The following is a 27,402-nucleotide window of genomic DNA, read 5'->3' on the forward strand; positions in this document are numbered from 1 at the left end:
AACTAGGGGCTGAAGCTTTGTCATCATCGTTATTAAGTCAAAGTTTGTTAGTTTGGGCTCGAAACCCTACTTGAAGCAGGACAAGTCTCAGCACAAGATCACTGAGCCGCCACCTCATCTATGCAGCATTTCATTAGGAAACCGTCCCCTCTGTACTCCGTTCAGCAGCACTAACTCCAGTAACGCACGGAGCGGGCGCTGGCTCGTGGTTGGAAGTACCTCAGCAGTCTTGATGTGCAAGTATCCAAACGAAAGACAGGCAGCAAACACTTGCACACGCTCAGAAGGGATGGGTAGGAATATTTTCTGAAGGAGAACTTTGTCCTGTGCAAAAAGAAAGTCACCTACCCTCAGCAGGATCACCCTCACTCCTGGTAACAGCCGTGGAAGGCAGCCATGGACACACAAAGATGAGTTACTTTTCTTTCACGTATGCAATATTCCTCTTGGAAAAGTCATTTTAATATTGCAAAACATTGGGAGTGAGGGGGGCTTTTGCCTGCTTCAAAAACTGTTCAGGATGAACTTTGCTCATGCAAGGACCCCACTCACAGTTGCCGAAGCCCAGCAGGGAGAGTACACATCTCTTGACAGAAGACAGACATAATCCTTCCCCCTGCCCCCCCAGCTTCACTCATGGCGTGACAGGATTGAGCTCTGGCTCACACACACATGCACAGTTGCAAAAAGAAAAGTTATTAAATTGATATTGGCCATTAAATAAAGTCCTTTCCCTCCTCCAAGAAAAATGCATGCTAGTGGGCGATAACGAACAAAATTCCATTTCCCGTCTGCCACTGGTTCATTGGTTTTATCCCAGTTTAATAGATGATTTATCAGATTTGTGCAAGACAGTTACCTCTAACACAAGGGGGGGAAAAATTAAATCACAACAATATATACACACAAAACAAGATACACAAAATAGAGCTAGATTTATATACAGGTTATTAGCAGCTAGACTCTTAACTTCATTTAGTACATGGCTTTATTTACTACAGTTTTAGGCACAGAGAAGAATTTACCAATAGGATAATTGCTATAATGAAGGGCCACAATGATGAATACCTCGTTCCAAGCCCTCACTGGGCAGAAATTGGTTTATCTAATGAAGATCGAACTCTCACTTCCCACCGGTTGAGGACACAGCCCTGCACAAAGGATGAAAGAACATGATCCAGCTAATTCAGCATACTGCAACTTTATATTTTAAATATTAAACATCTAATTTAATTTTTTTTTAAATAGGGTTATGTTACAGAGTTATTGAATAGGACTAACTTTCAGTGAAACAATTAGTGTCAGGGCTTTTCCCCCCCGCCCCGTTTGCTTAGCATGGACTCTCAGCTGTAAACAACTCAAAGAAGAGCTGGCAAGAAATGATTAGATGTGAAGATTGCTTTGTACGCACTTCACATTTATAATGCAGAATTTGCTTTAGCAGGATTTAAAAGCACAAAGGTCATGAAACATTTAAATTTACTTCGCAGGTTATGTTAATAAATTACGACGCATCATCCACATGCAGGACTCCATTCCAGGCTGCACTGAAGCAGGTGCTTGGATGTGTTTTATGGGCTTCCTTGTCTTTCTGATTTAGACTCAGAGCCCAGCAGAATAACTCTGTGCTTTACTCGCAGCATACAAGCAGCCTTTTTTGTTTCAGCGGCACTTCTCACATTTGATTATGCATGCCTAAGTGCTTTGCCAGACAGAGGAATGGCCACGTATTTTAATTACTGATTGCTTATGTATACTATGCCTGTCAGTGAGCAACATGATCACTTACCCAGTGAAAAGGCTGAGAAGAATAACTACACAACAGAACCAGCCAGATACCATAACAACACAATTAAAAATTTAAGCAGCAAGCAGATAATTTAAAAAAAAAAAAACACAAAAAAAACTTTAACTTATGAGGCAGGTTAAAAATGACACAAAGATTTTTGCTTCACGACAGCTTCATTTACACGTACAGCTCAGCAAGTTTGAAATACTTTATCAGAAGAACTACAAACTTGTTTATCACAGTTATGTCAGAGCTCCTCGCTGAAGGGTGTGTCAGTTTCTATTATAGCCACGCCACTCCCCTCCTCTTCTCCAAGGTTTATTACTCAGCTGCTTGGGAAAAAGAGGGGGTTGCTTCAGGCTTTAGAAAGTGCAGAGAATAAGTGAGTTTTTCCCTTTAGAGGGAAAAAAAAAAAACCAAACCCAAACCAAAACACTGAGAACTCATAAACATGCAGAAATAACAAGAAGTTTAGAGGGTCTGGAGTTTGGCATTTGATTTTAAAATGGCTATTCTTGATGTTTTCAGGTGTACAAAAAGGGAAGGGAATTTTAATGTGGAAGAGCAGCTTTGCCATATTAAAAAAAATCATACCAATACACAAATATACTTTGAGACCATCTTTAAAAGCATGTCTATTGAACAAAGGCAAAATAACGCCAACTCGGACCATTCAGGAGTGACGTGGTCTTCCATACAGCGCTCCCCTGTAACTCCACTCAGCCTGCAAGAATTTTGGCTGTAACTTCTGTTATGCATTGGCAGGGCAGAATCAAATAAGGCTGTGAACAGAGGATTATTAGGGCTATCAAACTACAGGAAGATCAACTGACAGTTTTTAGAAGTAACAGAACTTAAAACTATTCAGCGTAGTATAGCTATTGTTCAAAAAGTAACAGTTTCTTCACAGGAACCCTAACGTAAAAGATAAGATTTTTGACATAAGGTTCTCGCATTTGGTACAAAGTTAACTTGTTCCTATGGCTTCTCTGCTATACGGTCATCACTGGTGCAGAACAGTTGGGTCACAGATTGTCTGGAGACTCTTTGGCTGTCAGTGCGCAAACCAGTGCATATCCTTGAGGCTCATCTGGTGCCTTTCACTGGACACGTAGGTTGCTAGAGCGTGACCAAGAAGCAGGTGGCTGGGAAGAAAGGCAAGACTCCAAGTGAAGCAGCAGAGTGAAGCAGTCATCCACTCAAAGCTTGGGCCGCTCTGTCAAAGAGAAGGTCAAAAGAGAAGCCACCCTCTGTGCAGTCTTGAGTCGAGTGGGGACAGAGCAAGGAAGCAGACGACTCCACCACTGTCAGGGAATGAAGCCAAGCCAGATAAAACAGACAACAGAGTCATGGAAGCGTGTCAGAATTGGTCAGAAATTTCAGTTTTGACATTATCTCAAGCTTCCATGAACAGACATACACATGTGGGCAAGACAAACGGAGTGCTCATTTTTGGCTTCAGAAAGAGCGAAAGGAAGATTCGCCATTCAGTTTGCTATGTACAACAATACTGCACTGTACACTTCATTAACGAGATCCTGTCTGCTATAGTTCAGGGTTATTTAAATAAAATTCCTCTTAGTCACGAAGAGCAACAGATGAGCATCCTTGCAGGAAGGAGAGCTGAAACCCACTGCTGTACGTGACCACTCGTGGTGCCAGTCCTTCTGGGATAAACACGAGCGGCCATTCCACAGTGTCTAGTACCTCCTTAGCTTGCCAGAAGCAGAGAACTTCCCTTTTCTTCTTCTAGCCTGTTTGATCCCAACCCTGTTGGGACAATTTTAGCACAAAGTCATGCTATGACTTCCCTCCTGCTGCTAAAACATTCCCATTGAAATTACGCAGTCTCTTTCAGTAGCCCCAGTTTCCGAAGTGCCTCTCTCCTAGCTTCTTCTGTTGAGCCACGGCCAGAAAACTTTACTGTTATCCCTTGGGATCGAAATCCTGAAGGTCTAGGCAGCGAACCTGACCTCCTCCTCATATCCAGGTTTAGACTAGGTTGTTTATAATCATTAAAACTTTTTGGTGTGTTCTGCTGTGTGTTGCTGACCTTGTTAGCAGCAAGAGCTACCTCTGGTTTGATCGTTACAGTTTTGCCCATAGGAAGGAAAGGGCTGGGCTCGCTTTTTAAAATCTCATGGATGTTTTGATATCCATTGGGAACAGCGTCTGCCTGTTTGGGCTGCGCATTGAGCTGCTGAGTGCTTGGGGCACAGTCTACTTGGTCCTGAGCTGGCTTTCCCTTAACTAGGCCAAGTTTTGTCAGGGCCTCATATCGTGTTTGCTCAGAGGAAAGATCCCTTAAGGAAGAACTTCTGTTACGCGACAAGAAATCATTTTTCTGCAGCTTCTCCTCCAGTTCAGCTGCCAGAAAAGCTCCTCCATTGATGTTGGCCAGCACCTGAGCTCTCCTCTCCTGGACATTAACTGCTGCTTTTGAAATAGTCTCATTGAATTCCTTGCCACTGACATTTGTTATGTTGATGTTGCTCGGGAACCGGTGCAGTTTGGGTGCAGGTGCAGGTGGGTGCTTTGGAGCTGCAGAATAATCACCATTGGCTACTGGGGTTTTCTTCCTGTCCGAATTCCCTTCCTTGAGGGCACTGGGGAAGCGCACCCTGTTCTCCATCTGCTGCTCAGACATCTTCTGGGCCATGATGAGCGGAGTGGGGATAGAGCGAAGCAATTTTGGATGCTGCACTGGAGGAGGGGGTGGAGGAGGAAGAGGAAGCGTCTCAGCCATCGATGGTGGTGGTACAGGGGAACGTGGGGGAAGATCAGCAGGTACAGCTGGCTTAGGGCTTTCAGTTCTCCAGGTAGCATCTGACACTTAAAAAACAAAGCAACAGTAATGTCAGAATACAACACAATAAGTAGAATACAAGGCTTTCTTTCACCCAGGATTAGCAAGCATCAGTACTTCCTTCCCCTGAACTTTCTAACTCAAACTCAGCCCCCATTGCCAGAAGAAACTATAACTGAACTCCTAGCAATGGCATCTTGTAGGCAACGCTATAAATTCCAATAACCATATATACAATGCATTCACTAGAAGATGTCTTTCTGCCATGCATTCACAATCTGCATGTTAGCTTTACCATGTTTCAATGGCTGCTTTTTCCATAAGAGTTCTGAAATTCTTATTTATTATAACAGCCAGGAGAGGACACATTACATCCCACTGTATGTACCAGTTGATAAATACATTCTCTGAAAATGAAGAGAGGAAACTCTTCAGGGTGAAAAAACAACATGCCATGTACTACCTTGTCACAAACTTATTGATACGATCACATGCCTTTCAGTCCCCCACAAAGCAACACTACCAACAAATCTGCTATCCTAAAACTCCTAGAGAAAATCCCAAGAGGTCTTAGAGAGAAGCAGAGTGTGAACACCAGTCTGCCTTGCTGTGGTGACTCTGCATAATACTCAGTTGTGCTACAACTCAGTCACCAGGCAGGGTATTGCAATAGCAGTCCAACAACTTAATCATGTTCATGTCCTCCATGAGAGAGAGGGGGGGGAAAAAAAAAGTTACAGTAACAGCAAGAATTTCAGAAATCCCAAGTCAAATGGTCCTTAGACCTCCTGATGTGTAACAGATTCACCTTGACATAGTAAGAAAGGTACAGAATTTCTTTAGCTGTTTCTATTGAGAACTGGAGTATGTCAGGATTAGGTCAAAGGGAAAACTACACTTTCAAGAAATACTACTACCTGGTTCTGCATCTCTGCTAGGAGGGCCTTCATGGTCACTGCTCTCAGGTGTTGACTGTACTAAGTCGATGATATCTTCAGTCTCTGAATGACTGGACACATTTTCTTCTGTTGACCTTGGAGACTGACAGTGGATGCCACTGTCACGTAGGACTGGCTCCTCCAAGTCATCTTCTAAGGCATCTATGGTTTCCTCAAAGAACATGAGAACATCCTGCTCTTCGTGAGTTAAGTATTTCAGACTCTCATCATCCTATGGGGGAAAAAGAAAAAAGCCAGGAAGATTAACACCTTACAGGTAAGTACAGCTAAGTACACTGACAGCAAACACAGCACCCCTTTTCGAGGGCTGAAAGAAGCAGCAGTCACATCAGAACTATCTCCTGCTTGCTGTTTCCATCCCTTCCTAGAGATGCATGCAGCCACTACAATGCGAGAGGGGAAAAAAAAAAAAAAGAGAAAAAAAAAGAGCCAGGAGCTTACACTGCATTAGTTTTGACTGAAGAATGGCAACTGGCATTTCATCCTTTAAAGTACCTAACATTAGTTCAGTAGACAAGTGTCCACTTGAGTTGGAAAGAACAAATTGCTGAAAGATCATAAAGCAGTCCCCAGCCCACACCTGTGCCTTTACAAGGATTAAGATAGCTTCTTCACGCTCTAAACTGGAGTAAACTGCTTCAATTGCTGCATCAGGTTCAGGGACAAGGCTTGGGAGTAGCACGGGAGGGAAAGGGCGCATTCAGGACAGTCCAACGAAGGGGTTGATTCCCCTTTTGCTCTAGAACAAAGTGGGACTTTGCTTCTAGAGGCAGAGCCGGAGCTGAACTCTGGCTCTACCTCTGCAATCTCCAAGTTACCCAGAGTTACATGGTAGATTACAAAGAAGTAGTAACAAGGAGGGAGAGGGTTTCTGAAGATTTTTACCTTTGAGTTACAGAAAGGAAAAATTTAGAATAAATATGAAGACATGTTCCCTAGTGGGAAAGGGCCTTGGGCTATTTTCTCCAGCAGGAAATAATCCTGCAGACCACAGAAGTGATAAATAATCACTTGAATTATCCAAGTCTTCATTTTGTATGAGTCACTGCTCTTGATTAACTTGATGAATGCAATATCGCAATGAGAAGCTAGGCAGCAATGCGCAAACTCTCTCCCTTCCACCTACACCCTCGGAAACACTCACTTTTCCAGAAGCTTGGAGGTGACAAAGGATGATTAGGAAAGGCACTATATTAAGACAATGGATACAGGAAAGACATTTCCCAAGGCAGCTGTGTAAGTTCTGGAACGTAACTAAGTATTGTTGAAAAGTAACTGATGTTTTCCCTTTTCTGGATTGAATTTCTCTCCCACCAGGCATATACTGGAAACTTTGCCATCAGTGACTTGACAAGATAGCACCAGCAAAGCAATACAAGGCAGTTTCCTTTCTCATCTCTACTTTTCACTTCTCCAACGATATCCGATTGTGCATGCAGGTAGAGTAACAAGGCTACTTCTCAATGGTGGATCTGGGGAATTTAGGTAAATACATGAAGATATGCAGTGCAAATATCCAAGAGGTAGATATGTTCTTGCTCAGGCAGCACAACTTGCTTCAAACTCACCGTGCCTGTTCAGATCATCTTACATTAGATTAAGATAGAAAAAACTGTATGCGGCTCTACCTATTAATTCAACTCCTTGTGCAAACAAAGCTTTTATCCCTGTCCCCAGCATTAAAAGTAAGAACAATATACCTCTGTAGAAAAGTAATGCCTATAGATTAAGAACTATGAAGTGCTGCATTGTACCAAGTGGCAGTTAGTCTCTAAGCACTCAACACACTACAGATGAGAAAATAAATGCTTTAGGGCTCTTAGTTGCCTTCTGTGTGGCCTGTCAAACACCTTCCCTGTAAATAAGTGAGTGAAAGACAGACACGTTGCCTTTCAGCCACTCTTAGTTCAGCCACTTCAGGCCAGGTTTGCTTATCTGTGGCTGCAATCATGTGAACACAGCAGTCTTCAGTGACAACCGGCACAGTTTTCTGTTAAAACAGAAGACTGAAGGCTTGCAAGGAAATATAAAGTTGGTTTCAAGAAGAGGCTCATGCTACAACTACATTTCTACAGATTCAGACGTATTGTCATGAGGGTGAACATGGCTTGATGGCTGGGAAAGACGTACAGAGGTGAGGGTTTTTGTAACTTAGTCTTACTATTCACAGTGCACTGTCAGAATAAGTAACTTATTGCAGCTTGCAGTGAAACCGCTACAAAAAGCTTAAATTTGGATGTCATTTGCAATTGCCTATTTAAAGGACTAACTTCAAAGGCTGACGTATTCCACAGCTTGCACCCACCACATGGCAGAGCTCAGTTTTCAAAGGCCAAGGAAAGTTTTACAGCTGCACTTGAAAAGTGAGAGACAGACAGGCCTTCTTTTTTTTTGTCCTTAATGGATGTTGCAATCTCCTTCCTTCCCCACCCAAATACTCATAAGGCTGCTATGTCTAGTAGGCGAGAGAATGACAGGAAAGGAGCCGTTGTTAGGTAGGCCCTAGCTGGAGCTGAACGGGACTCCAAGAAGCTTTTGTTTTGGGTGAGCTCATTGCAAGAGCCAGACTTCCGCAGGCAAAGGAAAGAAAGGGGGTTGTGTTGAAGAAGTTCATAGTGGCAGCAGATCTAGACTGCGGTGCAGTACAGAAATGATTGCACCACACTTTGTTCATTTTTAAAGAAGAACTGCTCCCACATAAGCTTAACTCATTTGATCAAGAGCAAAACGGCATGTGAACGGAAGCAAAAAAAACTTTCAGAAGCCCTTCCTTCCTTCTAACTGTTGCTGTGCTGCAAGACTGAGCGCTTTTCCATGCCAGGTAAGATTTGCAGGAGGGTTGGTCAGCAGAGCTCTGCGTGATTTACCATCCCTCATGGAGCTTACTGAAGTGAGCAGTTTCCCATTAGGTGAAAGATCCAAAATGACTAATCATCCCTTTGCAAATACATACAGTAACTAGCATACCTAGATCTGAAAGGCCAACCTCATCTCAGCACTTTGATCTCTTTCCTCGTGCTGTTTTCCTGCAAGATGACCAATGTCACATTTCTTCAGGAGGAAAAAATAAAAGAAAAAAAGATAGCAGCTCTAGAGATGAGGCAGCGTTATGACAGGTCACCATACTGAGATGCAAGGCATCCAGCCTGGCTAGAAACTCCCTCAGGCAAGGCATGTTTCAGTTTGCGAGACAAGGAAATAATCCCATTTTAGACACAGAAGCACAGTGAAGATAAACCTACTTAAACTGGTCAAACCAAAGGAGCTCAGAGATGTAAAGCAAGCAGTGACTTGCTTTACCACTGGTCTGAGAACAGTGGTGTACTATAAAGTGCCCACCTGTATTACTTGTATTATAGTAGAGTTTTCAGAAAGATGTGAGGAATTTTGTCATGGTTAACTGATGCCAGTTTTAAACTAATTAGAAATAGACTCGGTAACCTTAGTTATTTCCCACATATTACAAGTGCTAGAAGAGTTCATATTCTTTCTGGGCTGATTTTCCAGTCCTCCTCTCTCCTTGAACAATCTGGGTTTTTAACAGTCAAAGCAGAGTCTTTTCAGTCACTCAAATTATGCCCCTCATACTTTCCGCCAAGTCCCTACTCTTAATACACGAAACTAAATCTCATACACACCTAACACTTCCAACTTTAAAGCTACTGTTAAAAGCCAGCCTAAATTTGAAACTTGAAAATTGTACCTTAGCTGAGGATTAAAAAGACTGTTTGGACAGAAGAAATTTTGGATGCAGACAGCTGAAATAACTGAGTCTGCTCAGCTGGCATTAATATTTTAGATCCCTGTGCAGCCAAACATTTCCTGCTTATACCAAACAGGAAAGAGTCTGTTATGATGGTGTTTGGTATAAAAGAGGGGGGGAAAAAAAAAAAAGAAACGAGAGAAAAGAAAAGAACAGAATCTGTTTCAAAGAAGAGATCCCTTTCCTCCTTTCCTACCTGTCCAAAACAATGACTAGGCCTAGAATTTTTCACATGCATCTGAAGCAAATCTTAACATCACATCCAGACCTAGAATCCTAAGACCAGCACAGCTTTGGCAGAAACAGAACAGCAGGGGAAATCCCAAGATATCTGCAGTGGTTAAAACAAATAAAATAATTCTTCTGAAAACTGCTAGAGAACCAAACTTCAATTAGCAAAGTACCAGGAAAACACCTGATTTATCAATCACTTGACAGTGCCAAAGAATTAACAGGCACAGTTCCATGGGGACAGAAGTGACCGGATGCTTCTCAAAAAAACCCATAAAGCGAGGAAACTATTCAAACGTGTAGTAGAAAGAGACTGATGTAGCACCACTTAAGCCTTAGCCTGTTAATAACAAGGCAGGTAGTTCTACTAGTAAAAAGAAAAGGCAGGGGGAGGGGGGAAAGCCCTGCATGCAGGAACAGTATCCTAACAGGTACAAAAAGCTTCAGCACAGAAGAAAAAGGCAAATATCTCTAATTTTATTTATTGTAAAAGGAAAACAGAATGGATCATTCCCCTTGCATTGCTTAAATTGGAAGCAAATGAATTACAGCTAAGAACAAGAACTACCATTCAGGATGAGACCAAAAGGTCCGTTCAGCTCAGTAGCCTGCCTTCAGCCACCAGTAACAACAGGACAGGGGAATGGGGTTGGGAAGAGCATTCCTGTAAATTGATTGGATTTATATGTTTCTTCCCTACATCCTTCCAGTTTCCAGCAATACATGGCTTAAGGACTTCCCAGTTGCATCCGCATCTGTGTACTTAATAGCCCTTAATGAGCTTTTCTAGCATGAATTCATCTTATTGTTTAAGCCCATTTAAATGGCTGGCATTCACAACATTCTGTGGCAATGAGTTACATAGTTTAATTGTGTGCTGTGTCAAAAAGTACTTCCTTTACAACACACTATCTGATGATTTTGATAATACCGTTTCATTTGGTGAAGACAACTATAACATTGAATTGTTGTTTTCTTCAGTTTATTAACATAATTGTACCTGTGTGCTTCATAATAGTTAGCAAAGCATATAAACAATAGGTCATAAGTGAGGAAACAAGTGATCTAGAAGTATTTAAAAAATAAACTAGATCAACTGAAGTCATAAACTGATTAAATTGCTCCTAACCTACTTTTAAAAAAGCAAGCTAAAGCAATGCAAGATCTGCTTGAAGTCTGAAGACAAAGTCAGCCTGATCATCTTATAATTTCTTCTTCTCTTTAATTTCTATGTTAGAACAACATTGAGAAAAATTGTGAGACGTTTCAGGCAAAAGCCACTAAGCACTTTTTATAAAATTCAAATAATTTCACACCAATCTCATTTCTCACAAGAGGGTTACTGATTTGGCCAAAAGGCATAAGCACAAGGTATGATAAGCCTTGATTTGAAGGCTTTATTACATGGTCCCAAAAAAAATCACACTTAGGGATGAATAAGGAAACTATGCCAAGATAAAGTTACTCCAAAGTACCTATGTAACTGGGGGGCAGGGGAGAGGTTGTTATTTTTGAGAAGTAGCATGATGTACTGTAAGTTGTATAATGAAACAAGACAAGTCCTGAACAAGACTTGTCCTTACATCTCTATTATCTGATACTTCACTAACAACAGCAGACAATTAACTTAGTCTGTTGATGCCCTTATTCTGGAAGATGTTGCTGTAAGAACTTGGTAGGACAGAACGAGACCTTCATGAACCATTTAAGGGCACTGGTAATCCACAAGATGAAATTCAGTTGAAAGACACATGAATATAGAGTGATGAACAATGTCTAAGCGGCAATATAAGACAGAAGGAGTTGCGGGTCAGTTTAAGTGCCATAAAGATGAAAGAGTGCTGTTCAGGTATGCGAATGTTGTTCTGGGATATATTAACCAGGGTGATGAAATAACAGCACATCCTCATTTGGAACACAGAGTTCAGACTCAGTCGCTGAACTTTGGAAAGGATGCAGCCAAACTGGACCGGCTCCAGAATAAAAGAGTTTAGCTACACAGGAAGGCTGGAAGAATGGAGAACGTTATGTTTTAGAACAGGGAAGAACGGGTGGTAGGCACACGCAGCCCTGTATGTATTTTTATATATAAAATCTTGACCACTACGTGCACTAAAGGCAAGACAAGTGAAAATTGGCTTTCACATTACAGAAACTCTTATCCAAGTATTCCTTGAAAGAGATAGGGCAATACAAAGAAACCGCTTTGGATGTTCAGGAATGCCTATCAGTGGGGGCTAAAGAGCAGAGCTGCACACCTGCTGGAATAATCTCTATCTACTAGATCCCACTTTGAAGCAGAATGATGCAGTTTACAGATGCTGAAGGTAATTTGCACCCTATGCACATTCTCAGCAGCAGCACACCTTACAGCAAGGTCATTCCTTGCTAGGAGTCAGGCTCTTTACCTTAGTTCTACACTCATGGCCCAAAGCCCCCTTCCTTTCTGCTTCTTGCCCTGCTGGTAGGAACAATGACCCCTATTTTTCTAAGGCACGCTGCTTCCAAGTCACACTAATATCAGTTTAAAGTGGATGAAGCATAGCATAGCTCTCTCCACACCCTGTAAGGAATGGCTTCCACCTGCCCAAAGACAGCTGTGTCCATGGAAAGTATCAAACAGTCATGAAAATTCTTCTCCTTTTTTTTGTGTATTGTTATTTGGCAAAGTACTTGGACATGGTGAAAGCCCTTGTAGTACACTAAAGCCTGCAGAGTATCAGGATCAAAGGGGAAAACCACCTTAATTTTATGAAAGGAGTATTTCTCAGGACTTTCCCTTGAATGTACCTAAAACTCAGCTCAGCATCACGAGACTTCGTGTACTCAAATTGTGAGAGAAAAGGTGGCAGTGGGCTAACAGACACACATTTTGTCCTTTTCCAGTAACTCCTAAAACCACACTGGAATCCCAGGACCTCTTCAGAGAGGCTGGGGCAAAGAGATAGTAACACAGTGCACTTAGAAAACCAGGCATGTTGCATTTGAATTATCTGTACCGATTCAAAAATTGTAAAGGTCATAGCAACTAATTTTTAGGCTCCAAGAAACACCGTAACTACAAAATAACCAGGTCAACCCTGAGTTAAATGGCTGTACGTAAAATAAGATAATGAGACAGCTCAGACTACTGAGAAGATACTTGTTTTCTTGTGTGTGTAACCTATGTTCAAAGTGTCACCTGTACTGTACAAGGTGTCTGTTAGTGACAAACCATCTTCAATGACTGGGTATCAAGTCTGATTACAGCCACGGATGAAGCTTGTTAGCAAACAGAATAAGCAAGGCATCTTTTTAGAATCATGGCCATCTGCCAACTTAAGCCACTTGATTAGCGACCAAAAGAAATAGTCACTTGACCAAATTCTGAAGGTCACCGCTGCCCCAAAAAGAGTGGTGATGAACTGTGGCATTAACCAACGATCTGCCTGAACCAAAGACAAAAATAAAATAAAAAACCAAAACCAAACAAACAACGCACAGCATGATCCATTGAGAGTAACAAGAACTCACTATCTCTCAAACCTATCTCTCAGTAAAACATGTTCAGATACATAAGGTATAGTTCTGAAGTCATATCAACAGATCCAAGGCACTGACACAGATTATTACTAGTGCAGTTCCAAGTAGCACAGCTCACTTTAGGTACAACCAGCACTTTCTGGTATGATTTTCATAAGTGATACTATTGTCCTGGCATGTTACTCACACCTAGAAACTAAAGCAGTTACTCATGGCTGAGAACAGATACAGAGTACAATTACCTGAGTGAAGCACTGAAAAAAGGATTGGCTTTAAGAAGTCAGTCTGTGCCTTTTCAGTCAATGGAACAAGAGAAGTTGCTTCAAAAAAAAAAGCTGAGACCTAGTTTTATCTCCAAATTAAGCGTCTTCAAGTTGCTGCAACCATATTTCACTGCAAGTTAATTCTTATACCAGGTATCAGGTAGTGTCATTCAAGAATGGGGTTTGGAAGTCAGAATTGCCAAGCAGAACACAGTGGGTTTTTTACCCTCCCCTTTGGATCATGCAACCAATTCCACCTATTGAGAAGGTACACTTGTCTCACCCTTTTGCCAATCATATGTATGGATACCACCTTCGTTAAAAAGAAACCAGAATATATGTGCAAATTCATGTCCTCCTATATAGGAATTTTTATGGTTATAAAAGTTGATGTGAGATGAAAATACCAAGGCAAACATTCCTCCCATCTAAATGTAGGCTCTTGTACTCTTCAGCTACTGTGATAAATTTGGCAGCATAAATCCAGATCCAAACAGGTATCATTTATATGGAAAATTCTATGGCAATCGAGACAGGACATCAGCACCTTGCTCTCAATTAAAAAAAATAAATAGGGCTTTAAGGACTGCAATTGTCAAAGATTAACTAGAAGCACCATTGTGTAGGTAAGAAGCAGCAGAGAAATCTGGCAAAATTAAACTGAACTGACAAAGCTTACTGGTAAGAATCACACACACAGAATTTTAAGACCTTTTTGGCACATGGCAATTCATGTCCATCTCCTAGTCATAGAATCTTCATGCTTGGAAAGAACCTTTGAGATCAAGTCCAACCATACAAACAAAAAAACCCCAAACCCCTACAATCTCTGCCACTAGAGCATGCCCTGAAGTGCCAGATCTAGACATTTCTTAAACACCTCTAGGGATGGTGACTCAACCCCCTCCCTGGGCAGGCTGTTCCAGTGCCTGACCACTCTGTCAGTAAAGTAATTCTTCCTAATATCTAATCTAAACCTCCCCTGCCTAAACCGACAACCAGTTCCACAGCAAGTAAAGCCAGTGCAGACACACAGTATGCAAGACAACAATCAGCCACAGCAGCTCTAAGCAGTCAGCACAGGCTAAAGACGGTCCAAGTGTTTGTCTCTATTATCACATCCCTAGGTTTGTTTGAATTCCACAGATGCAATACAAAGGTTATATTTAGTGACTAATGTAGTTTGACACCAAGAAGCTTAAGAGCTGTTTTTCTATAATTGAGTAGGAAGAAGCCTGCAGCAGTACAGGCCTGTCATAAAAAAACCCCACTGCTACATTTTTTTTTCTTTGCAAGGCCATTAAAAAAAAATTCTGACCTGACTTTTTTTTTTGTTGTGTCTCTAGGTGAACAGACCCAGAAAAGCGATAAATGAGGAGGCAGGTAAGTCTGTAGTTGCTTTTGTTTCAGAGGTAAGAAGGCCTGGTCTGCCTGAAAAACCTGTCCCTCCCTTCCTTTCTCAGAATTTAGGTCTAATAAGAAATTACAAGTCTACATAAAGCTATCCATCCCCTCCCTCTCATTAGGCCATCAAAATTTCTGCATCTTCTGAATCTTTATAGCAAAACTACTGAAGCAAGATGATCAGGTCTCTAGGACCATGTTCTAACAACTAGCTTTTCCTCTTACGAATCCCCCGATGCTTAGTGGGCTGTAAAAAAAAAAAAAAATCACTTTTAATACACAACTACACAAGCGTATAGAAAGAAAAATATTTGAAGAATACTGCTCTTTATCCTGAGGATTTCTAAAGCCTGTTTCAGTGCTGAACAGATAAAAGGTATCAGTGGAACAATACTATTTTCTTACATCAGATCACAAAAAGGAAAGATTTGAGCAACACTAAAGACCCAAGTTCTATTCATGCAATTACAATTGCCTGAATTTCCTGCATATTGAGTTCACCACAAAACCCCCTCTGAAACTCAGAAACTGAAATTATGCCTTTATTGAAAAGAGTTTCCATTCCTTAACTTGTTATTCTACACATGCTACTTGTCAGCTTTATCAGGCATGCCACCTACTATACTGCTGGAAGAAGAGTCAAGGAAAGAGATGTGTGGCACCAGAATTAAACTTGTCGGTACACGCTTCAGTTTCTTAATGCGCAAACTCAAACAAGACAAACTAGAGGCTTCGGGAACTTCTTTTGCTGATGCACAGGTGTGATGGGAATTGCCTAAACCTGCAGCCAGCTTTTACTCCATCTATAAATTACTGCATTACAGAGTAGGAAGGGATTCCAATTCTAGCTGATGCATCGTCATACGGGTTATCACATGGTAAGATCTAGTTAGGCTAAGGGAATCTATGTCATTTTCTGACACAGCAGACTCAGGACGAGACTCTACAAACACACTGATTTATACATAGCCTCGTTATTCAATACTGATTTTTTTTTTCAAATAACCAGTCTCACACCTGCTACTGCAGCTAAGAATAAAACCCACGGAAACACGATTGGCTACTAGTTTGATAACCTGGAAAAATGGTGTCAGAGTAAAGCATAAAATTAACTTGTAATTCTGCATAAAATTAAGTTGTATTTCTTTAACAAAGTGCAGCTCTCACTGTAATTCTCTAAGAGCCAATCAGTCTTCATATCATAAACAACATACTCTAAATACCCGAGTACAAATGGTGCACTTGGCTACTCTCTTGACCTTCTCCACCTGACCCTTCACAACTTTGTTCTAGAGCAGATCAGAAACAGTTAAGGGACTAAATTTATTAGTACTTGTTTTGTGGTTTAACTAGCAACACGTTACCTTAAGGATACAGCAGAATATTAACTGAGTTATATTTTCGTTAGAAACAACCAAGACAGAGTTATCTTTAGAACTACCTCAGTTGCCAAAAAGCTCACGAGGTAGCACAAACCACGGAGTATTTCTGATGTATATAGATAAATACAGGTATCAACTTGCCAACTTATCTTCATCACTTATTCTTTCACAGCAACAAACTACTTCACTAAAAGGAAGCCAGCAGGGAGGGCAGAGGGAAAGATATGGAAAGCCTAATTCCATGTTTAAGGCAAGACAGAGATTGATTCCCATTTAGGGAAAGCACGTGTACCGGAACGCTCTTTGCTCAATCAAAAATGGATGCTTTTCAAATGGTTGTGAAGATAAAAGAAAAAAAAAAAAGTGCAACGAACCATACCTGCTTTCTAGGCTTAGCCTGTCACAGTACAAACAGTACTGTTGAGTTCATTGCCTGAATCATCCTGCTAATAGGAAAAATGCAGAAGTGCTCCTACTCCCTCAATTACTCACATACTATTTAAATAGCCACACGCTCATATGCACTCATGTGAAGACGGCTTTGTTTATGGTGACGTATTTGTTACTCACCCAATTATATGACGGTGGAATAAGCCAAGACCTTCATTCAGTAGTGTCAACAAGAAGCTTAAGCAAGAAACAGCCTATAGAACAAACACTATCCTTAAGTTCCTTTACCAGCTACTTAAAGCAAGGGTAGAGATGCGCACTGAAATGTGCACCACGTGGGTGGTTGCACTGAGCTGCCCAGCATAACGCCTGCTCCTTACTGCCATTCCCAGTTCTCTGGGAGGAACAGGAAGAGAGTAGCACTCTCCCAGCTCTCAGACACAATCAGACCAGAATAACAAGCTCTTGTACCAAATCAGAGTAGTTATTACTGGCCTTGCAGTTTGTTAACAACCAAGACCACAAGCAACCATTTAGGATTAGAAATGGCAAAAAAAAAAATCAATGCTTAATAAAAAAAAATACTAAATCCTGCGATGTAAGCAAAGCTACTAATGTAATGTGTAACACTAAGCATAAGGCTCATTAAACACTTACCAAGGCAAGATTTCTGCACCTAGCTTGGCTGCCACGATTCTCCATGCTGCCACCACTCTCCATGCTCCCAAGTGCACGCTTTGGAGAGATTTCGGATGCCATTTCAGGAGAATCTGACAAGAGATTTCTAGGCATCACACCTTCTTGACTGATCGATCCTGATGCAGCGTAGAATGTCATCAGCGTATTACGTAGGGCTGCTAGCTTTATTCATTTCTGAAAACAGAGGACAATGTGTTATATTTAAATCTGGTATTTAAAACACTTGAAAAGGAGTGGAAAATAAATATCTCACACAAGTTAATAAAGGGCGTATCTTCATGCTCTAGAACATGTCTACCACCTATGGGCACCTTTTACAAATGTTGGTCTTACTCTAAAAAGTGATTTTAAAAATCCAACATAGCAAGGTTCTACCCCATCTCATGTGCTTCCAAATCAGTTGTCTACAATTACAAGCACAGACCTTGTATACCTGTCCTACAGATTCAGTTTGCCTTTGCCATTATGACACATCATTAACAGTAATAAAATCACATTGTCTGAGAGACCAACTGACCCAGTTCAAATATCTTCATCTTTTATTAGTTTTTTAAACAAGAAATCTATTTATCAGATCACACAAGGGAAACAGAATCCAGTTCACTTCCTAACGCTGCTGCAGTTAACTCGTGTGTTACTGAATCAGCTCTATCCCAACTACTTCTGGTGAAAGATCCATGAATAGAACTTAGTGCCATTTTTGCACCACTGCATTACATAGCAAAATTGTGTTTTAAAGCTTACAGAGCTTTCATTTCACTCAGCCATGAAGAAACAGTGCTTGTACATTTGGAAGATGCTTAGTGGAACAGGCATATGCACCAGCATATCCACTTACTGGAGCAAAAGCCCCCAGTTTTTTCAGACATCCTAGTGCACAGTTCTGTAATAACTCTCTGAATTGACATCATTTCCCAAAGCACTGGCAGAATTTCTTCCTTCATTCTCAAAGTATCACAAAAACAAAAGTTATCCTTGTGCACTAGCAGCACAAACAGCGGGTGGGTAAAAAGTAGACCCTAGCACATTTCCCCAATACCTTAAGACATCCTTTCCAACAAGGAGTTGCCTTGTTCTTTAACAGTCCATCTTTTCACCCACGCTGCCTGTGACCAGGAAACAGCAGTGATGCATTCATCAAAACAGTTGGTTCTGAGGTGCCACATTATAAGCAACCAGCTGGGAACTGGACACCATTACCCTGACACCATACAAATGAAATGAGATGGTCCTGCTTCCCAAGTGCTTCTCCCTTTATTATGGTTCACGAGGCGACATGAGAGGCAAAGTCAAGTCTGCATTTCCAATTCAATTGGATTACTTCACCTTCCTCCCTACCCCGTCAGCTGAGGGATGAGAAACCAGAGCCTCCTGGTAAGCTGATTAGTGTTTCATAGCAGTGAGATATCATCTGTCAATACTGAGCAACAATTCCATCCCACTGATCGTTTCCTCCCAGGAGAGGGCTATGACATTACCAGAGGTACGTACAAATGAATGCTCCCTCGTCTATGCCGTAGCACCAACATGTGTCCTGTGGGAAGGCTCCCACACAGTGTACCTAGGCTGCACTCCAGCAAGTCTTGGAAGCACACTCCACGTAAACAGAGCACTGGATGGCCGCAATAAAAGCATCTGATAGCCTTTCTTATGAACATTAGGTCTAACAATTAAGATCTAGCCTTGCTTTTACATAGAAAGAACATTCTTCCTTTCTTCTATTATTAACATTGTCTATAAATAGATACAATGCATCCTCAAGGTAATAATCTTTAAGCGATGCTACAGAGGTAGAAACATGCTCTTGATCCCGATTTTCAGAATCATAAGAGCACTGCAGCAGCTGCTGTACCTCTGATTGCCACATACCCAGGCTCAAACCAAAAACCTATGCTGCAGAAATCCCAACTAAGAAAAGAGCAGCCCAAGTCTAGAATGTATCCTGCAACAGCAGCTCTATCGACAAACAGCCCTGTGGCACTGAATAGCCACACACAAACAAACATACACACAAGAAAATAGATCTCATTTTTAGAAGGCAACATTATCAGTGAAAATCTTGACTCCTCTGAAATACCACACACAAACACATACTCGCAAGAATATATATATATAATTTTTATAAGGCAAGACTATCACAGAAAATCTTGACACTTCTGGAATTCACAGAAAACTCCCCCTGAGTTCAGATTTCATTCCATGACTTTCAAGGTGATGTTCAGATGGAAAAGAGTATTTTTCTAAGGAGGGACCTGCAAGAGGTGAGTACTCCTACTGAAAGCCAACATAAGGTGAGTGTTATTTCTCATCAACACTTTAAAGCTGCAGCATCAATTTTTATTCAGGTGTCCCAGTATAAACTGCACATGCTGTATTTCTTCAGTCCCTCAATAATGTGTTATAGACAACTACTAGATTTCTAGAATTATACTCAAAACTATTTGTGAACGTTTTATAGACTAGATTATGAGAGGTCATAGCTCCAGATTACAATACATATCATAGACAAGACCCACATTTAAAGACTAACCAAATAGAGATACTAATCAAAGTTACCAAGAAACCAATGAATGGGCCAAAACTTTAAGGCAGAAGAAAGTATTTCAAAAGTACTATTCTTCTTTCCCCAACAGCAAAACCTTAGCATAATCAGGTCTAAGCTTCAGAGCAGGCTATCTGCATCCAGGACAGCAGGAACACCCAGATTCAGTAGTAATAAACATTAAAGCCACAAGTTCTAAATAATAACAAATAACTCTGCTTCCAGCAAGCTCCTGTTACTCATTTTGGAGCTCAAGCTCAGTTGTTTCACAAAGTTCCTGAACAATGAATAAAGGCAGTGACTGCAACTGGTTAAGAGAGCCACCCACACAAGATCAAGTAGCAAGCATCATGGCACAGGTTCTGCTTTTGTGTTGTAAGCCGTGGCTTCTTTGGAGCTTTTATTCATTTCAGAAAAGCTTGGGAGCGGGTGTGATAGCCTGTGAGCCCGCAGAAAAGGGTGGGGGAAAAGATCTTTTTCCCTTCTCTCTTTCACATCATCTTTAACTCTTCAAGGGGACATGTCAATAAGATCATAACCCATTCATATACATTATTTGTTCTCCCCTTTGCTGTGTTTTTTATGCTCTAAGGGAAAAAGTCCTACATAAACAGTAAAACACTGCTGCAATACACATAGCACGCTTTACAGGCAAATTCTCCTCCTAACCACAGCTTACACAGAAGTCCTTTCAGCCTTTCTATATCCCCTCTATTAAGTGACTTCGTGGATTTAAGTTAGAAATAGCCAAGAATCTAACGAATTTCAAGACGACCCCACTGCCTGTTTCAGTATTACTGCCTAGGTAACAAGCAAGAGTTCAAAAATAAGGTAGCCATCCTCAGAGAGAGCAAGAACAGCAGGACAACAGGTAGCTTCTCCTCCTGACCTTCAGAGATGCATTAAATATGAAAGTTGCTCGCAACAGGATTTGTTGCTTGGTCTATTCAATGCACTGTAGTGGGGTTTGTTTTTGTTGGTTTTTTTTTTTTTTTTTTGCTTAGTTTAAGAGATGTGTGCCTGTACCATCAGGGATTAATTAAAAAAAAAAATCAGACCATGATACAAAAGTGCAGAAGTGTGACAGGAACAGTACGATTTGGAGAGAAGATCCCAAATATTAAACCAAAAAGGCATCTTAGGGCAGTTGTGATTCTGTCATCTGAAATGATCACTCCTTGGTTACACTAGAGCTAGCCTTTATGAGATATTTAAAGCAATACAATTCACATATCATGCATGTTTATCAGAAGGCAGTAGGAAGAAATTTAAATATTCTGAAGTTAACGTTGAATTGTACCTCTAAAGATTTAATTTTGCTTTGACAGAGGCACATAATTCAGAGACACTGTATTAAGTTAGGATCAAAGATAATGTGAAGTCTGTCCTTTTAAAAGGGGTATTTTTATAGTTTTGCTGACTAAGATTACCTCTTTACTGAAGTTCAATGTTAACATTTACAAGGGACTGCATTTACAAGGGACTGCTTCTGTAGTAGCAAGAGACTGAAGAAATTGTTTATTAATAATCCTATTTGAAGACTAGCTTAATACGCAAAAAGATCAATCCCACAAAAATGGAAGACATTTAGAGGTTAAAAGTCAACTGCTACATAAGCCAGGAGCCAAAAGCCAGGAAACAGACAGCCTCGTCTCATTTAGTGCACAATATATTTAAGGTAATTAGAGTTGACAATTTTTAGAAAGTTATCATACATTTTTAAAAAGGCACAATATCAGTCTCTCGCTGCCTTCACTGTACATAAAATTTCCAGAATACTCTTTGCATAAAAGATTTTTTTAAGCTACTTTTCTAAGAATCACACACACTTTCCCTGTTCTTAAACAGCGATTTCTCAGTGATACAACTGAAACAGACAAACTGGCCGGTGAACTTCAAGGTTTCTTTGATCTGTCAGCTGTACACAGCCACACCAATGCACGCACTCAGCTCTGCACACACCATCAGTTGTCTTGTACTCCATGGTGGTGCTTGAGTTTGGAGCATTAAGCAGCTGGAAAAAACATCTGAAAGTACTCTGAGGTCATTCAATGTGTTACTGTGAGATAGGTTTTTAAAAATGATGGTACAGGGGCAGGCTGGAGACCTGTATCTCTATTAGCTTCTGACAGTTAGCAGCAGATGCTGAGGGAAGAGTGTGTAAAACAAGAAAAACAGAGAGTAGGAATTCATTCAGATTCCTGCATGCTGTGGTCAGGAGACCCCAGGGCTTCCCAAAACAGGCCAAGTATTTGTGTCTAATAACCTGACGAATTTTTCTTTGTATTAAGTGCTCCTGCAACATACCTTTGAACCTGCTGTACAAGATCACAGCTAAACAAAACCAACTGGCCCATGACATGCCTTCACTGAGCCACTGCTGCTACAGACTCCTCAAAAGTAACCAGTATGGTGGACGTATTTCCTCCTTATGAGCAGAGCTATCAGCAACTGAATTATTCTTACCTCCTTCAGTATATGAAATACAGAGTAAATCCTTCAGCTTCAGAGGTAACCCATGTCCTACTCTTGTGATATACAGCAAGCTTTAAGCTTTCTGGTAGAAGAATAGATTAAGTGACAGTACTGCCTACAAAGGACAAACCTCACGGGCAAGCTGACTAACCCTAGGAGCACACAGGATGGCCGACCAGGTATTGCTTTGAGCACACAAAAACCCCAGAATCAGTAAATTTCTAAGCTGTTCTTATAGAAAGAGTCAAAACAAAACTGAAATAACAATCAACAATGCTTGATATTTAGAAACTAAGGTAAACCAAAACTGGCCAACACAGTTAAATTCTGACTTTCTTCTCCATATGTGCAGATGCTTCTGATAATGTGCTAATGCACTTTATTATGATGCACATTCCTTATCTCTCATGAAAAATCCTGTCTGTCCAAAACAGTTATGGCTATTTAACATCCAGGATCCGGGAAATGTTCCTGCCCTTGTTTAGAGAGGGACTGTCACCATAGCACAGTCAGCCAAACAGAAATGCTGACCATTAAAAGAAAAAAAGAACAACAACAAGAAGATACATGCCACCCCCCCAGTCTATGACAGCACGGTCCTCTAAAGAGCCACACCACCAGCATTTTTGTGGACATTTCCTTGGATATCAATTCTGATTGGGATTTTCAGAGCCAGCATTGAGTAAGTTGAAGAGTGTTTAACAAAGTGGGAACTCAGTACTCTCACAGTAGCATGGCAGGCCAAGACAGACATGCAGCTACAACCATAGTAATTACAGTGTTAACAAGTATGTGAGACTCACAGAATTCAAGGTAATTTAATGCAAGTAACCCCAATATTTTGTTTTAAACTTTCTCGTTTCTGTGGTACATTTGTGACAATTGAAACTTTCCTCTACTGGCTGGAGAGCTGCAAAAACCATTAGTTTTAAAACTAAAAACAAAGATTCTCTCAGTTCCCTAAATCTGGAAGCTGGAACCTCAAGAAACACACTGAATGTCATTCATACAACTTGCACTAGAATTTGTTAGAGCTGCCAACAGTGAAATAATTAATCCTGTGTACATAAGTTTTTAAAAGAACTGGATGGGCAAGGCACCAATTCAGTAAAACTTAAATCCAGCTGACTTCACTAGGATATTTCATCACACGCTTAAATGGTTTGCTGGATTGGATCTCAAATTAAATGTAGCAACCACTTAAAAAGAAAGGAAACAATCACAAACCAACATTTTCATCACCTCACTAATAATTCAATTACTACCATGAATTCTCCAAATCATGCTTTGCGCAGAAGCAATGCTTAAGGTCACACCTTTGACCATGTTAATCCAAGCCTCAAGATACCAGAAAAAGAGGGTTCAAAACCATGTTTCATTCTTAACTGGTCTTTCTGGATTTTCAAGAACAGCCTTTTTAGTTTTTTTGAGGCCTGATAACTTCAGAAACTTCGTCACCTACTGAAGACAACTAAGTCAACGCAAGACAAGTGAGGCTTTGCAAAAGCCTAGATCATCATTACCTCATCATCTTTTCTGCAGTGTTTGGGAAATGCTGCTTCTTTTAGAACAGATAATGGAATACCAATGTGGGATTTGACAATGCCAAGCACACTGGTCCAGCCTCAAGACAGAATTTATTCAGGAGAAATCTGTGAAGCAGGTTCTAACATGCCTTATCCCTTGCAAGTAAACTCTGTTCCCAGCTCACTACATCAACAGCAGCTTCAGGTGAATCCTGTTGCCTAAAGCAAAGGAGGCCAGTGACAAAGGCTCATATACAACAGTGTGGCTTAGATCACCAGAGAAGGATCCCTGAAGTGCTCACATTTCCCATGCACTTACAGCAACAGAATCCTTTCCTACCCCAACTAAAAATAAAACTATAGCCAGTGACAAGTAGTTACTTTTCTTTGGATTACCGCCTTACCCAAGGATAAGGGTAAGGCTCTCACTGGTACTCTACAGTTGAGATTTGATGACCAGCATCTGCTCAGTGGGAAAACTATGTACAATATCCAGGGCTGTCGAGTTCAGTATTATATGAGGCTTTAAACACATTCAGGTGATGGCCGAGATCTCCTCTGACTTCAAATGTCCTTATGCAAATTTCAACAAGGAAAGCATCCAATTCTTTCAAAGTTACTCTTTTTAAATCTCCCCTGTTAACATCAGGGCGGTGCTATCTATGACAGCCAACACTTTAGAAACATGAAATGTACATAAACAATTTCAGGCACAGACTCCTCTGTAATTAGTCAACTTCTGCCTTGTTACAGGTGTGTAGCATCACTGGGGTTTAGGGTTTCATTATGTAACTACTGTCATGGCAAAGGTGAACCAAATCCTGTTTTACAAAGTATTTAAGACAGCAAGATAATTTTCAGCCCCAGTATGTCTGTGTCACAGTCTCACAGCTAGATCTTAGGTGGCTTTCCTATGCTTCTTTTAGTGATTGCTGTGCTGGTATAGGGAGGAGGGCACAAGACATCTGGAGCACAAAGCAGAGGTGTTTACTTTAAAAAGCAGGTAATTTAATGCACTTTTCATTCCTATGTAAGTACATAAAGGTCTGTCTGCCCAAGGCAAACAGAGCTGAAAACAGCACTGGCAAAACATAGCAGTAAAGTCTTGCCCTGGACTTTCCTTGGTAGAGGGGGGGACGGGAATCAATACACACCCAACTGAAAATGATATCTTTAGAGCAATTAGTTACACTGGAAATTAAAATTCCTTGCTTTTATTTTTTTAATTAAAAAAAAAAAAGGAGGAGGGAGGACTTGGTAACAGTGTTTGACACAGCCTGTCTGGCTGGCTTTGAAAGCCACATTCATATGCTCATTTATTTTCATGCTCCAGTATTTTAGAAGGTCGGTCAGCCTGAGACTTGTCAACTGTTCAGGAGTTAAGTTGTTCCAGCTACTATATCCAACCAGCAAGCCCCTCTGCCAACATTCTTGGTTAATATTTCTCTCAGAGGCACGCAGAGAAAAAGCAGCTATGACCAACAGGAGGAGAAGAATTTTACTACTGACAAAATGGAGAGATGTAGTATAGAATCTCCCTGTTCCATTCCGGTGTCAGGCATTACTTGTACTTCTAGCCATAAAACTTGATTTTACTCATTCAGTCTCCGTTGGAAAAAACCCCAAACAAATCCTTGATAAGAAAGGCCCAGCCGGAAAAGTCTATTCCATTTCTGAGAAATAATACATGTCTTCATTTCTTGAAGTCCCAAGTGAGCAACTTTTTTTTTTTTTGTCGTCCTTTTTAAACACCAGCTCCCCCCTTGTACAGCACTAATTACTGCAAAGGAAGGAGAAAAGCCACAATCGTTATTCTCTATAGTAGTACTTGTGCAATGAAGTCCATCTGCAATGCTGCATTAGTCAACAATCTGTAAAAGAGTCTTAAAATAATACCTTTTTATTAGCTTAAGCCAGAAATTACAAAAGCTTTTAAAACTAAGTCTTATGCTTTAGGGTTTGGAAAGAAGTCTTTCCTTCTGTGCCCTTCATAAATGGAAGGGGAAAGAAAATAATTGTTACTTACATTTCTGATACTTGTTATAGCTTAAAGTCCTTGCAAAATTTTTAGAAAGGTATACAACCTCCTCCAGATTTCTTTCCTATTTCATCTGCGTGCTTGTTACCACAGGAATCGCCTCTTGCTACACCCACCCACAGGACCAAGCACCACAGAGCTCCACTTTCAGCTACCTCCTCTCGGTGCCACGCTAAAACAAAAACTATTCAGGAAACATGCCCTTGAGATCCTGGATTACTGAAAATCCCAAGAGTGTTTTTAAGGCTGTGGTTTCTCTTACACACACTAAACGTCGCCTGAACTACCTAAGATTACGATCTCAAGAAGCACCAGCCATCTCACGCTTACCATCTCCAGATGGAAAAGGCACCTGACAACTGGGGGGGAAGCATTTTGGGCTAAAATCTGTTATTGTTTGAGCCAACAGGTTTTGCCAACGGCAAAATTAAATTGCAGTCAGTCTGAAAACAATGCAGAGGAATACAGCAGCTCTTTCCCATCACCCTTAGTCAGTCAGTAATACCATACATCCAAAGTTTAACAATGCACGGGTATGAAACCTTTCTTTAACTCTCTTTTCCTCTTTTTTTGTTGTTGTTTGAAGTTGCCAGTTATGACACACAAGTTGTTTGTAGGCAGGATGTGATGGAGAAGAAAGAGAAATCCAAGGGAAAAAAAAAAAAAAAAAAGAAAATTAACCCTTAACGCAGCTCGATGCTGGGAAACTACACCTCGCATGCAGTAGGAAAGCGGTTAGCGAAGAGTTTTTCTCCTTCCCTCCTCTGTTCACAGGGCAAACCCCCGTTCCTGGCTCCCCTGCGGGGCTGTGCCGGGGTCCCCTTTCCGCCCACACCGGCGAACAGCGGGGCCAGAGCCCGCGCAGCGACACGGGACAGCCGCAGCAACTGGCGTGAGGGGGGTGTGTGTGCGTGAAAAAATTAATTAAAAATCCATTAGTGAGTAATAAGACCAATACTGAACCATTCCTATCGAGGGCTGACAAACGCGCGGAGCGCTCCGCGGCCTCTCCCCCAAAGGGCCGCTGAGAGAGACCGAGAGGGGGGCAGGCGGAGGCTCCTCGCCTGACGGCCCCGGCTCCCCTCACCCGCTCCCGGGAGGCGGGCGCCGGAGCCGGGGGCGAGGGGGAAAAGCGAAGACCCCCCTCAGCCAGAGCAGGGGGCGAGAGGGGGGAAGAGAAGACACACACACATCCCCACACACCCCTCAGCTGGAGCCGGGAGGCAAGCGAAGAACCCCCCTCAGCCGGAGCGGGAGGGAAGACCCCATCCTCAGCAGGAGCTGGGGAAAAGCGAAGACACCCCCCCTCAGCCGGAGCCGCGGCGGGGGGAAGACAAGACCCCCCTCAGCCAGAGCCGGGGGCGAGGGGTGGAAGCGAAGACCCCCCTCAGCCCGAGCGGGGGGAGGCTACACTCACCGGCCGCAGGGAGCCGCACCGTCAGGGCGAGGTCCGAGAACGAGCCCAGACGAAAGACGGCGACGGGCAGGTGCCGGACCGACACTTCGGAGCGGGCTCTACCGAGCAGCCAGCCCCGAACTCATGCGCACTGCGGCCGGCCACCACCCACGGCGGGCGGTTAAAGCGACAGGCGCTGGGCCGGTTCGTCCCATGT

At 41.7% G+C, this 27,402-nt stretch overlaps 1 protein-coding gene across 2 annotated transcripts; it reads right to left on the minus strand.

The window, feature by feature from the left end:
* Window positions 1-805: 805 nt before the first annotated feature.
* On the minus strand, window positions 806-27,360 carry PROSER2 (proline and serine rich 2). Of its 2 annotated transcripts, none has more exons than XM_063323627.1 (4): window positions 27,207-27,360; window positions 17,167-17,382; window positions 5,510-5,765; window positions 806-4,621 (listed from the first exon to the last, which is right to left on the minus strand). In XM_063323627.1, exons 2-4 carry the CDS (start codon window positions 17,344-17,346, stop codon window positions 3,630-3,632), a joined length of 1,428 nt encoding a protein of 475 aa, XP_063179697.1. In that variant the 5' UTR covers window positions 17,347-17,382; window positions 27,207-27,360; the 3' UTR covers window positions 806-3,629. The 2 variants fall into 2 exon arrangements, with proteins under 2 accessions (XP_063179697.1, XP_063179698.1); XM_063323628.1 differs by having other exon boundaries at window positions 5,513-5,765; window positions 27,207-27,359.
* Window positions 27,361-27,402: the final 42 nt, after the last annotated feature.

The sequence above is a fragment of the Chroicocephalus ridibundus genome, chromosome 1 (assembly GCF_963924245.1).
Source record: "Chroicocephalus ridibundus chromosome 1, bChrRid1.1, whole genome shotgun sequence".
NCBI classification, from domain to species: Eukaryota; Metazoa; Chordata; class Aves; order Charadriiformes; family Laridae; genus Chroicocephalus; species Chroicocephalus ridibundus.

Bases quoted from the DNA above. Each gene is read 5' to 3' on its own strand.
- PROSER2 (XM_063323627.1), bottom strand. From the start codon at position 17,346: ATGACATTCTACGCTGCATCAGGATCGATCAGTCAAGAAGGTGTGATG. The intron at 5,766-17,166 runs GTAAGTGTTTAA...TTTCCCCCATAG, and splicing joins GGTGCAGAAATCTTGCCTTG to GATGATGAGAGTCTGAAATA. The intron at 4,622-5,509 runs GTAGTATTTCTT...TTGTTTTTTAAG, and splicing joins CAGAGATGCAGAACCAGGTA to TGTCAGATGCTACCTGGAGA.